This window comes from Fundulus heteroclitus, chromosome 1 (assembly GCF_011125445.2).
Source record: "Fundulus heteroclitus isolate FHET01 chromosome 1, MU-UCD_Fhet_4.1, whole genome shotgun sequence".
In the NCBI taxonomy this organism is placed as follows: Eukaryota; Metazoa; Chordata; class Actinopteri; order Cyprinodontiformes; family Fundulidae; genus Fundulus; species Fundulus heteroclitus.
Genome location: NC_046361.1, coordinates 10372440 through 10383664, shown reverse-complemented (window position 1 = coordinate 10383664; position 11225 = coordinate 10372440). Strand labels below are relative to the sequence as shown.

Here is an 11225-nt window from a genome sequence, read left to right as displayed (position 1 = left end):
ATTTTATAAAGCTAAATGTATTTTAATTTATACATAAAATTATAAATAAAGGCTCACTCATGTTAATTTATTGAACAGAAAAGATTCACATCAGGCCTAATAAACTTAGACTAATAAATTTGCCTCGCCTAGACGGTCACACTATCCGACCGAACTTAAACGTAACGTGTGCATTTCCAGGATTTTGATTGGACGATCCAAGCTTGGGGCCAGAGGATTTGTGCCCCACGGCTGTCTACTTAGAGCGTGTCGGGCATGCACTCTGCATTTTCAGATGTTCATTATTTAAACAAACGTTGGTGGGCCGGCCACAATATCAAGGCATCACAAGAGGATTTAGCCTATGAGCTTGTCAGTTTTCTGGCAGACTTGGATATATAGACACAAATGTTTCTGACAGAACTTTATTAGTAAGGGAATCTGTCTTTTTTTACAATATTACTCTATAAAGAATGATCATGTCCTGCTGATTATTGCGAACATAGAGCTTCACAGCGACACCTGATGGTGTCAGGCCCCACTGGCCCCAAATGAACAGAGCTGTATATATCACATTTTCAAAACTAAGGATGTAAATACATTGAGGGTTTTATATGCTGTTCACTACAGAAAAATAAAGCTCATCCTCCCTGCAGCAGGTTATACCAAGTCCTGGCTGTGGCAGCTTGGAGGTTGTTTACACAGACTGTGCAGGTAAAAAGGATAGCACAAAGCTGTTTTTTTTGTTTTGTTTTACTGAGCCCTAAAGTTTATTTTCTCACCTGACTATCGTCAAAGGCAAATTACATATGAGTTTTGTTCATGTGTATGCAGCCTGCTTTGCTCTGCCCTTAAAGGGGTCATATGGAAAATCCAGTTTTCTAGCCCTTAAATGCATTTTGTTGTGTACTTGGAGTCTCTAGGTGTGCAGAAAATTTGAATGTAATCTCTCCAGGTGTTGTGTAGATATCTTTATATTCCTTTTGGATCACATGTGTCAAGCTGTTCAGTTATCCATTACTATCTGCTCTGCTATCCATTACGTTTTTTTTGAACAATTACGCCTCAGTATTTACTGTGGAGCTGCTAAACAAGTTCATGGATGTACGGCTTACCAGTCTTGCAATTCCACCATTTTTTTATTTTTTATTTTTTTTGCTGCAATTTAGAAGTCCAAGCTGAAGGATGTTTAAGCTGCAAGTGAATAAGTGAAAATGTTGAGTTGTTAAGTGTATTAACCCACACAATTCAATACCATACACAGTCCCTCAGCGTACAAAAAGAAAGGCCGATCGGGGTGGAGTGGAACGCTCTGCGACCTGGAGGGAGGCAGAGTGAGAAGTGCCTCCTTTGCATTTAAAGAGACAGCACTTAAACAGGTTGCTCTCATATGAACCTCAGACCTGTGGACCTAAATTAACGAGGAGTTCAAACCAAAGCATTGCAGTTCCACTTTATATAGACCACAACTGGATGATTCACATGTAAAAAAGGAAGAACTGAAAACCATATGTCTCCTTTAAATATAATCCTTCAGAAGTTTCATAATTAAACAGAATCCGCTTGTGTGTAATTTAATCTCGGTAGAACTACAGCTGTTCTCCAAAGGGCTTAAAGGTTTGTTGGAGAACAAACGGATGAAGACCAAGGAACACAACACAGGTGTCAGGGAGAAAGATATGGAGAAGTTTAAAGCAGGGCTCAATTAGAGCGTTAATTAGAGAAGAAACCAAGTAACTGGGGGAGCTGCAGAGCAACACCGCTCAGGTAGGAGAATGTTGACAGAAAAAAAAACATTTGCTTGCTTCAACTTTGGCCTTTATGGCAGAGTTGGGAGGAAGAAGACCATAATAATTGCATGTCAGATAAAGACCAGAATTATAGGTTAGGACCAAAATGCAAAACCATGGGTGGATTAAAATGAGCGCTGAACATCACCCTGAACTAACCCAAGGTGAAACACGGTGCTGGCACCATCATGCTGTGAGGATGCTTTTCTGGAGCAGGAACTGGGAAGATGTGTCAGAGACTGTTGGAAGACAGAGGTCCATTTTTCAGCAACAACAATGGCTGTAGACATATAGCCAGAACTACAATGGAGAGTTTCACGTTAATGTATATTCATGTGTATAAAGTCCAGAAATAAATCCAATTGAGAACCTGCAGCAAGACATGGAAAATTGATGTTCACTGGAGAAGTGTGAGTAAATTTGCACAGTGGGCGAATATTTCTTCTAGAGACATACTCTAAAACACTTGTAATTGTGGCAAAAGGTGCTTCCACAAAGCACTAGCGAGTCACGCATCAGTTCTTTTATTGAGAACAATTGCATTTCCCTTTCACTTTATTATGCACTACTTCGTGTTTATTATATAAGCTATTAACAAAAACACATCAAAGTCTGCAGCCTTGGTGTGACAAAATGAAACAAAAGTTCAAGGGGTATGAATACTTTTACAAGGCGCTGCAGGTTTGGGTGAGTTTTAAGAGAGGAATTTCCTCATCATATAAACCCTCCATTTCTTCTTTTTGCAGAGATCTTCATTTTTGATGTGAAACACTCGAAACATTTCAACAACCAGACCCTATATCTGCAGTAGCTTGTTTTGTTATTTTTTGAAAACACTTCTTTGTCAGTTTAGAGAATCAAAATAAACAATACAGGCACAGAACAAAGTGGCTGTAAACAATTCGTGGAAGTTCATAAAAACAGGTTTCATATTGCTGACATGTTTCAAATCAAATCTTATCAGCTTTCGAAGTCAAAACTACGTAGTTTGACACGTTAATTCATATCTTACACGTTTATAGCTTACAATAAAGCTTTTAAAAAGAAACGGTAAGGTAAAAAAACAACACTACCTGGATTTAACATATTTCTGGGATTAGGAGTGGTCTAAACCTGCTGGGAGAGTAGAGAACTGGCATCTTTGTGGTAGATGTGTGATCTGAAAATAAACCATAAAAGATTCAAGTTTGTAGCTAACAAAGGATTTGGTAAAAACAAGTAATTGTAAAGCCTCTGTCACATGTTTTATCTTACCATGTATGTTGGTATATCTAAAATACATTTTGCAAGAGCTTATATAAGAAGAAATTAAGTGAATTTTGTAAAACAGTAAGCCCTGTCACGACTATGAAGTAGGTCTATCTTGTTATGATGTACCCCTGATTTGTAGAGTGCACGTATATTGGGATGAAGGGTCATTTTGCTACTTTTGGTGTGACAGCACCGTCCTCTTCTTTTTATACCTGTCCACCTGGGGAAGAAAGTTAAATACCCTGTACACAATCCATGAGCACTCCTAAACTTTTCTGCCACGTTAGCCTCTCCAAGCAATCGACATGCTGAAGTGAGCGTATCTTCAGCAATGCTGACAGAACGTTTGCATAGTGTAGCATGACATTAAGAAATCTTGTCATAGAATCCTTGCCACAACATTTGAATAGTGACACGTTAAATTCATGGCAAGGGTGCACATGTGTGGCACTACATGGTGCCTCTGAGTTACAAAGCTATCCTGAACAATCAATCAAGTAGCCTGGCTTTGCGGCAGATCTCATTATGTATGTTATAGTAGCGGATGATTAGAAAGGTGGTGCCAGAATGTTATTTATCTAAAGCAACTGGGTCCAAAATGTGGTCTGGGCACCATTTGTGAAATGACTTGGCCCTCCCCCACAATTAAAGAATGGTACAAAGCAGTTGATGCCACTGGAAACTTTTTTGTAAACTTTAAACTGTAAATATTCTTAAAATAGAAAAATATTGCTTACAACACCAAGTTTTGACTTTTACTAGCCATGTATGTTTTGTTTTCCTTTTTGCTTAAACTGATCAACTTTTGCCCCAAAACAAACTGGGGTGCACCCATTCATTAAACTCAACTTGATGCTGCAAGCATTTTTGAAGAAGGAGTGACCAACGTCCTAATCATATTGATGAGAATTGACCAATTTTTTTTTATAATCTAACAAAGCAGGAATCAGTTCATTAAAAAATAGTAAATTGTTTGCTTTTATTTTAACAAGGCAGACATATGAGACAGTACTTGTTTCATTAAAATAGTACATGTTTTGTTCATCGGTGAGCAGATAGAAAACAAACATAAATAATTTTAGCATTTTCACTTGAAAACTGTGGCAAGTGAATGCTTTCAACTTCACAATTTTGTCTCTCTTGGCAAAAGGTTTGGTCACCACTCACCTAAAGCATGATGGGCCATTATGACACAAAGCACACATGCTTATATATAAGTATCAGGTGGTATTTTATATTGAAAGTAAGAGTATTTGCACATATGCAATATGGAAGAATTTACATAAAAAAGAAATGTGACTTTGAGGTACAGACAAGCTGCTTATCTTTGTTTGTCCTCAAGATTAGATCATACAATAACTCAAGTAAAGACAAACTTTGGCCAGTTTATCTCTGAGCTGTGTTGACCTATTCGGCGCAGACATTAGTTAACAGAAGGTTTGTGAACTCCTTTTACTATTATTTGCCAATCTTTGCAATGTAAACTTGAAAATATCAGATGAAGTGTTAACTTCCTCTCCTCCTTTTGTGAAACAAAGGTGCATTTATTGTAGAGAGGGCTTCTGATTCCCTGGCGCACAGAGGATCTTCAGCAGGCTCTCGTAGGCTAGGAAGGTGATGGCGTTGACAGGGAATGCCCTGACACTGTTCAGTAGAAGACCTTTGAAGAACACCCTGACTCCTTCCTCCTTCAAGCTCACGCTTATGCAGTGCAGGACCCCGCTGTACTGCCGACCGCCAGCTCCAGACATCTGGAGCCGAGCTTTTACAACGTCCATGGGCGTGGCACAGGCCCAGGTCACCACACCTGCCACGCCCCCTGCCATCAGTATGGCAAAGGTACCTAAAGACATAGAAAACCTTAGCATGCAATATGGAAATGAAGCATGCATATAGTCCTTAGCAGCTAATGGAGTGATTTTTTAGTCAGAAGTCAGACAGCAGACTACAATAATGTGCAACACATTTTATTACACATTTGAAAGTGAGAGGCAGTATAAATGATTTTCATCAGATCAGAAACTTGTGTAACCAGTTTGCTACATGTAAGAGAGTATGAACTGGGCTGATGGTTTGTTGATTCTCAGCAGGGGGCGATTGCCTTAACCGTTTTGGGAAAGAAGCTGTTTTTAAGTCTGTTGGATTTTGATTTAAAGTTCCTAAATCGTTTCTATGATGGAAGTGGGACAAACAGTGCATTGTGCAGGTTGGTGGGATCTGTGGCAATTCGTCTGGCCCTTTTCTGAACTCGTGCAGAGCAGACGGTGTCTAGGTGTTGTAGACGGCATCCCACAATCCCCTGTGCTGTCCTTATCACTTGTGCTAAATTCTTCTTTTCCTGCACTGTGCAGCACCCATACCACACTGGTACGCTAAAATACAAAACACTTTCTATTGTAGCTCTGTGAAGGTTTTTTCAAAGCGTAGCGGAAAGTCCAATCCGTTTCCTGAGGAAGACGAGTCGTGTTGGGCCTTCATTAACAGGTGGGAGGGGTTCACAGTCCAGGAGAGGTCAGAGGAGATGTGAATACACCGGAACCTTATGATGTCCAGACGTTCTACAAACCTCCCCCTCTATGCAGAGAGGAGTGTGTTCAGTCCTCCTGGACATCCTATAGCCCACTATGACCTCCTTGGTCTTACTGGTGTTCAGGATGAGGTTGTTCCTGGAGCACCACTGTGTCAGATTGCTGACCTCCTCTCTGTGGTGGGTCTCATTATTGTTGGAAATGAGACCCACCACAGTGGTGTCATCTGCAAATTTCAAACTTGTTTGACGACATGTTTGTGGCGTGGATAGCAGAACAGTTGTGAAGAGGGTGAAGAGAGAGGGGGCTGTGGACACAAGCCTGCAGTGTGCAATGTTGATGATCAGTGGCGCAGATGTGTGTTTCCCAATCCTCACCAACCGGGGCCTGTTGGTGAGGAAGTCACTGATCCAGGAGCAGAGTGGTGGAGATAACCCCAAGTTGTGGAGCTTCAGGGACAGCATGTCTGAGAGCATGATGTTGAAGGCTGAGCTAAAGTCCACAAATAGCATCCTAACATAGGTTTTGGGATGCTGCAGGTGAGTCAGAGCTGAGTGAAGTGCTACTGAGACAGCATCCTCTGTAGAGAGATTCTCCCTGTAGGTGACCTGCAGGCTGTCTGGGCCAGCAGAGAGCCCTTAATGTACTCACAGGAGGATCCTTTCAAAGCACTTCATGATGATGGGGGTCAGAGCAACAGGATGGTTGTCATTGAGGCAGGAGATGGTTGATTTTTTGAGAACAGGCACGATGATGGAGCATCACATGCAAATACACTGCATAATTTTCTTTGATTTTGAGAGCAATGATTTGTTTTCCTTTTAATTTGAATATATGTAAAAGTTTGAGTTAGTCTGTCCCATAAATTCTCAATAAAATTGACTGAATCTTGCAGCGTATTCTTGTGATAAACTGGGAAAACGTTACAAAGTATGGCTATGTCCTTCCTGCACATTCAGTACTTCATGTTGAATGTGCAGGAAGGACATGCAAGCCAGATCATATCTCTGTACCTGCAAAATATAAGTTTGGGCCATAAGGCCTATTTTCTACCCTAGAATCTGACTTTTTTACCTTACCTTCTACTTTTCTTTGGTAACTTTTCAAATTTATGAGTAGTTCCTGGTTGTTAATTGTCTTATATTTCCTACATTTGGCTCACATATTTGAAGCCCTGATAGATTAGCAGCTGTGTGTCAAACAACAGCAGTCAAAGTGTTCAGTTCAAAATCTGACTTTTTTCAAGTACATGTTTTTTTTATTTACTTGATGAATATTAGGTAAATTAATACAACCTTTATTCTTACTTATTCTAAAATCAAATTGGCCTCTTGTGTCAGAGAGCTAAGACTGACCTGGCTCTTCTCCGGTCTCAGTCAGGGCCTTACGAATGACCTCATAAGGGAGGAAATAGAGTCCATAGCAGGGTACGTCCCTCAGAGCCAAAGCCACCCCTCCTCTGTACAGACCCCTGACACCTTCCTCCTGCAGTATGACGGCTACACAGTGTATGGGTCCACGGTACCGCTCGGCAGCTGTTTGACCCTGCAGACGCACCTTCACCAGATCAATTGGGGCACAAACCAGCACCTGCAAGCAAAACATTTTAATGGGATAATTCACTCAAATGAGGACAGACATAATTTGTTAAATATATTTAGAACGAGTATTCTCATACAATCCCACAAAAAAACTCAGACAAAAATATCCTGAGAAAATGCTAATGGCAGATTTCAAATTATGATTTCATTTATTACAGAAAAAGAGCCTCCATACCAATCTGTTTTGTTGTGAAAGTATAACGTTCCCCTTGTTAAATAAAAAAGACATGTAATTAGCCACATGTTTAGCTTCCTTTTACCTTGTCACACCTATTAATACTGTAAGTTTATGCGGTAATTACTTTTTAACATAGGTTATTTTAAACACTTACTCATCATTATAAGAAAAAATGTTTTTTTTGTGTTTCTTCTGGTCATCTCTGTAAAAGAAAATTGTTTAGTCATCTGAAATGTCTGAGTCTGGCAAAAACAAAACAAACAAAAAAACAGCAAAATGGAAGAAATTTGTTGGTTGGCCAAAACATTTTCATGTGACTAGTATGAATTTAAATTGTCTCACTAAAATCTTAAAATTAAACCAGGTGAAACTATGGCACAGCCCTTTTTTCCTTTGTATCCATAAAGTTTTATCTTCTGCAATTATCGCTGATTTCTAAAAACAAACAAACACACAAGAAACCCTCATTGCTCTGGTAAGAGCTGAGTTTTGGGCATCTGCTGCCATCTGCAGGCAAACTCAAAAACATCAAGGAGCGCTGAACAATCTTGGATAAATTCTCGCTGGTTAAAGGAAGACAAGGCTGGTTGAAATAACATGGAGTAGATTAAGTATTTGTATGATCAGGCTAAATATTCACAAATGTGCTCAGCAGGTGTCAGAGAACTCATCGCATTTATACCCTCTGGTGGCCGAAGCTGTTTAGTGCATCTATGAATGAAGACCACCAAAGCTTTATATTTGGGACAGATAAATACCAGTTTTGTATTTTTTTTTTTTTTTTTTTTGCTTTTTTCAGCTCATATCCGATGCCAGTACAGAAAACCCTGATCATCAGGCCTCTTTTTTTGCACTAGTGGCATTTATTTGCCCTGCAGGCCCCATTTGCCTCAACAATAAGAAAGAGACTTGGCAAAAAATGGCGTCCATGGAGGAGTTCTGAGGAGAAAATTGCTTCTGACTAAAAGTCAAACTTTTGTAAGGTAAGCATTGTGTTGAATCTGGTATAAAGCTGATGCTGTATTTCAGTAAAAACACATCACACTGATCAACAAACATTGTGGTGGTAGTGTGATAATCTTGGACTTCTTCCTGCTTTCAGGACCTGGACAAGTCCTGAGACAAGGTGAGGAACTTGGAGTAGAACCCTCTGCTCCTCCACACTGAACAGAGTTACAGTAGTTGGTTTATTTAAGTAATATGGATGCTTCCTCCTTTTGGAGGTTTCCTGACCCCATGTTTTTGTTCAATACATCCTTGTTCAGCTTTGATATCATCAGAATCCCCTAGAGGAGAACCAACTTGGATACTGTATACATTATTCGCTATCTATACCAGTGGGTGAGAAGTCTGTCAGACAGGGATCTGACAGATTGAGGAACTTCTAACCGTACTCTCCAGGAAAGGAAGGGAAAGTCATCCCTCAGTATTGAGCAAAGCATCACCAAAGCATTCACCGGGAAAGAAGAAGACGAACACATTAGTCAGAGATACTGCAACCTGAGAGGCAATGAAGAGGTCTGCTGAGAATTGTTGATCAAGGTCGAGCTAGAAAGAGGAGGTTTAGTATTGTAGAGCGTTACTGTGACTTTCCTCCTAAGTTGCTCTGCCCCGGTCTCTGCAATGATGAATGTGACCAAAGGGAACTAAGTCCAGTGTCCTGGTGTTATAGTGGATATATCAGGCTTTTAAGTTCTTCCTTTTCTCATTGAAATCCTTCAGTTGTTGACTATATAAAGTGGAACTGCAATGCTTTGTTCTGAATTCCTCATTAATTTAGCTACACTGGCATTCAGAACAGGTCTGTTCTTGGGTTCATATGAGAGCAACTCGTTTGGGTGCCGTCTCTTTAAATCTAAAGGAGGCACTTTACACCCCACCTCCCTCCAGGGCGCAGAGCGTTCCACTCCACCCCGGTCAGCCATTTTTGGAATATGCTCAGGGACGGTGTAATGAATAACCGGTGACTTTTCTACTTGTCGTCTCAGCATCCTTTAGCTTGGACAACAAAATCACTCAGAGAAATAAAAAAATAAAAAAGCGGATTTACGAGACTGATAAGCAGGATGTCCATGACCTTGTCAGTAGTTCCGCAGCAAATACTGTGACGTAATAATAATAAAAAACCTAATAGACAACAGAGAAAACTGAATGGCCTGAAAAGTAAAACCCAAGAAGAATATAAAGAAATCTAAGGAGCACCTGGAGAGACTACATTCAAATTTTGCGCACTCCTAGAGAGTACACAACAAAATTTATTTAAGGACTAAAAAATATTATTTTGCTAGATATATCCCCTTTAAAGCAACTCAGAAGTTCCAGGATTTTTTCTTTCTAGCTTTATAATCTCCCCTTGATCGTAAGATATAATAAGATTCATATCCCAATTGCTATGCTTTTTATTTGTTTTCAGACTTTTGGGACTTCAAAAGAACAATCTTCACTCAGATGCCCATGCCCAAACAGAAACAAGGTTATAGAACTGCAGCTGAGGCTCTGCAAGTGGATGTTTGAGTGAAAACCAATAAACCTAAAGCAAATTTACCTGCACGATGCCAGATAAGCAGCCCGCAGTGAAGACTTGTGCTGATGAGGCTTGTTTGCAGCGGCTGGGGAGATCGTAATCAGACTGAGAGATGTAATTTAAAGCATTACTGTATGAGCCAAAGACAACGGAGTTGGCGAGGCCAGTGGTCAGAACCGGAAAGGACATGCCCTTGAAGAATCCGCGGAGCTGATGTATAGAGAGGAGACGGTATAAATATCATCATCACAGTCCTATCTGCAAAGGGCTTGTGCTTAATCAGCAATATAATGTTAAAACAGTGGTAAATGTGTCACCTACTCCTTCGTTCGAGTATGTTTTAGCCACACAGTCAAATATGCCTTTATACACAGACTTTGCTTGCAGACGCACCTACAGACAACAACATTGTTTCATAATAAAGATGATTTTCACATAATGACATATTTATTGGTTTCAGAGCTCCATGTAACCTTCACTGTGTCCAACGGATGTCCAAACGCAATTCCCGCTGCACCTGCAAACGTCAACATGGAGACGTTTTTAACACCAGACGTCTAGGCATCTTTCTGTATTTCCTGCTTCACAAGCGTCCTCCTACCTGAAATGCTCCCAGCTATGAACTCCAAAAATAACATGACTTCACAATCTGCAAGGCGAGTTGCTTCTTAGTGCCCTTACAAAGGTTATACACAGCAGTGCTTTTACAGCGGCTCATGTGCAAACTGCACCATGACCGGCTGTTTGGTAGTTAATAAATGAAGAAGTGAAAATGTAGTTGAAAAGTGAACATTCCTCCAGTCTGTTAGACATTTCAAGGTAGGCAGATAATCCTTTTAGACTTCAAGTCAAGTAACTCTTGATTAAGTGTGTTTTACTTTCATAGTAAAACGATTTATTTCAGTTCAATTATGTTGAACAATTTAAGTGTTTACAAAAACAGAAATTTCACACGCAGATTGTCCCTAGGTGGAGCACGGCGGAGCTTCTCAATTAAAGACCACAGTGCTTACCATCTGAATGCGTCACCTCATTGTTATAACGACATGACAGATCAGCTTGAAGCTAAGCTCGTCTAAATTCTCACACAGTGTTGCGGCTTATGGGTGATCTTTGCCTCCAACTCTGAACGGGTTGCAAAATCAGCACTGTTACCTTTTCAAAATAAAAGTCCTCTTTGATCGCATCACTGTGAGCTGAGTGTGAGATTGTTTTCAGTGAAAAGGCAAAGCCAGCATTAAGAATGATTTTGACCAAAATCAATCTGCTATGCATTGGTTACGATGACATAAGATGTAGATAATTCATTTGCTTTTCTCTTTATACTTTGCATAAAAATACTTTGCATGACATAAAAAACAAAGAAATGAAGAA

General features: G+C 40.0%; 1 protein-coding gene across 4 annotated transcripts; it reads right to left on the bottom strand.

Moving 5' to 3' along the window:
* Positions 1-2320: 2320 nt before the first annotated feature.
* On the bottom strand, positions 2321-11118 carry LOC105925841 (solute carrier family 25 member 45). 4 transcript variants are annotated; one of them, XM_036132544.1, is made up of 8 exons: positions 10865-11118; positions 10453-10653; positions 10325-10368; positions 10173-10244; positions 9873-10061; positions 6904-7138; positions 4569-4863; positions 2321-2928 (listed from the first exon to the last, which is right to left on the bottom strand). In XM_036132544.1, the coding sequence occupies exons 2-8, from the start codon at positions 10487-10489 to the stop codon at positions 2877-2879; spliced, it is 924 nt and encodes a 307-aa protein (XP_035988437.1). In that variant the 5' UTR covers positions 10490-10653; positions 10865-11118; the 3' UTR covers positions 2321-2876. The 4 variants fall into 4 exon arrangements, with proteins under 4 accessions (XP_035988437.1, XP_012717337.2, XP_021171755.2 ...); XM_012861883.3 differs by having other exon boundaries at positions 10453-10500; XM_021316080.2 differs by having other exon boundaries at positions 10453-11118.
* Positions 11119-11225: the final 107 nt, after the last annotated feature.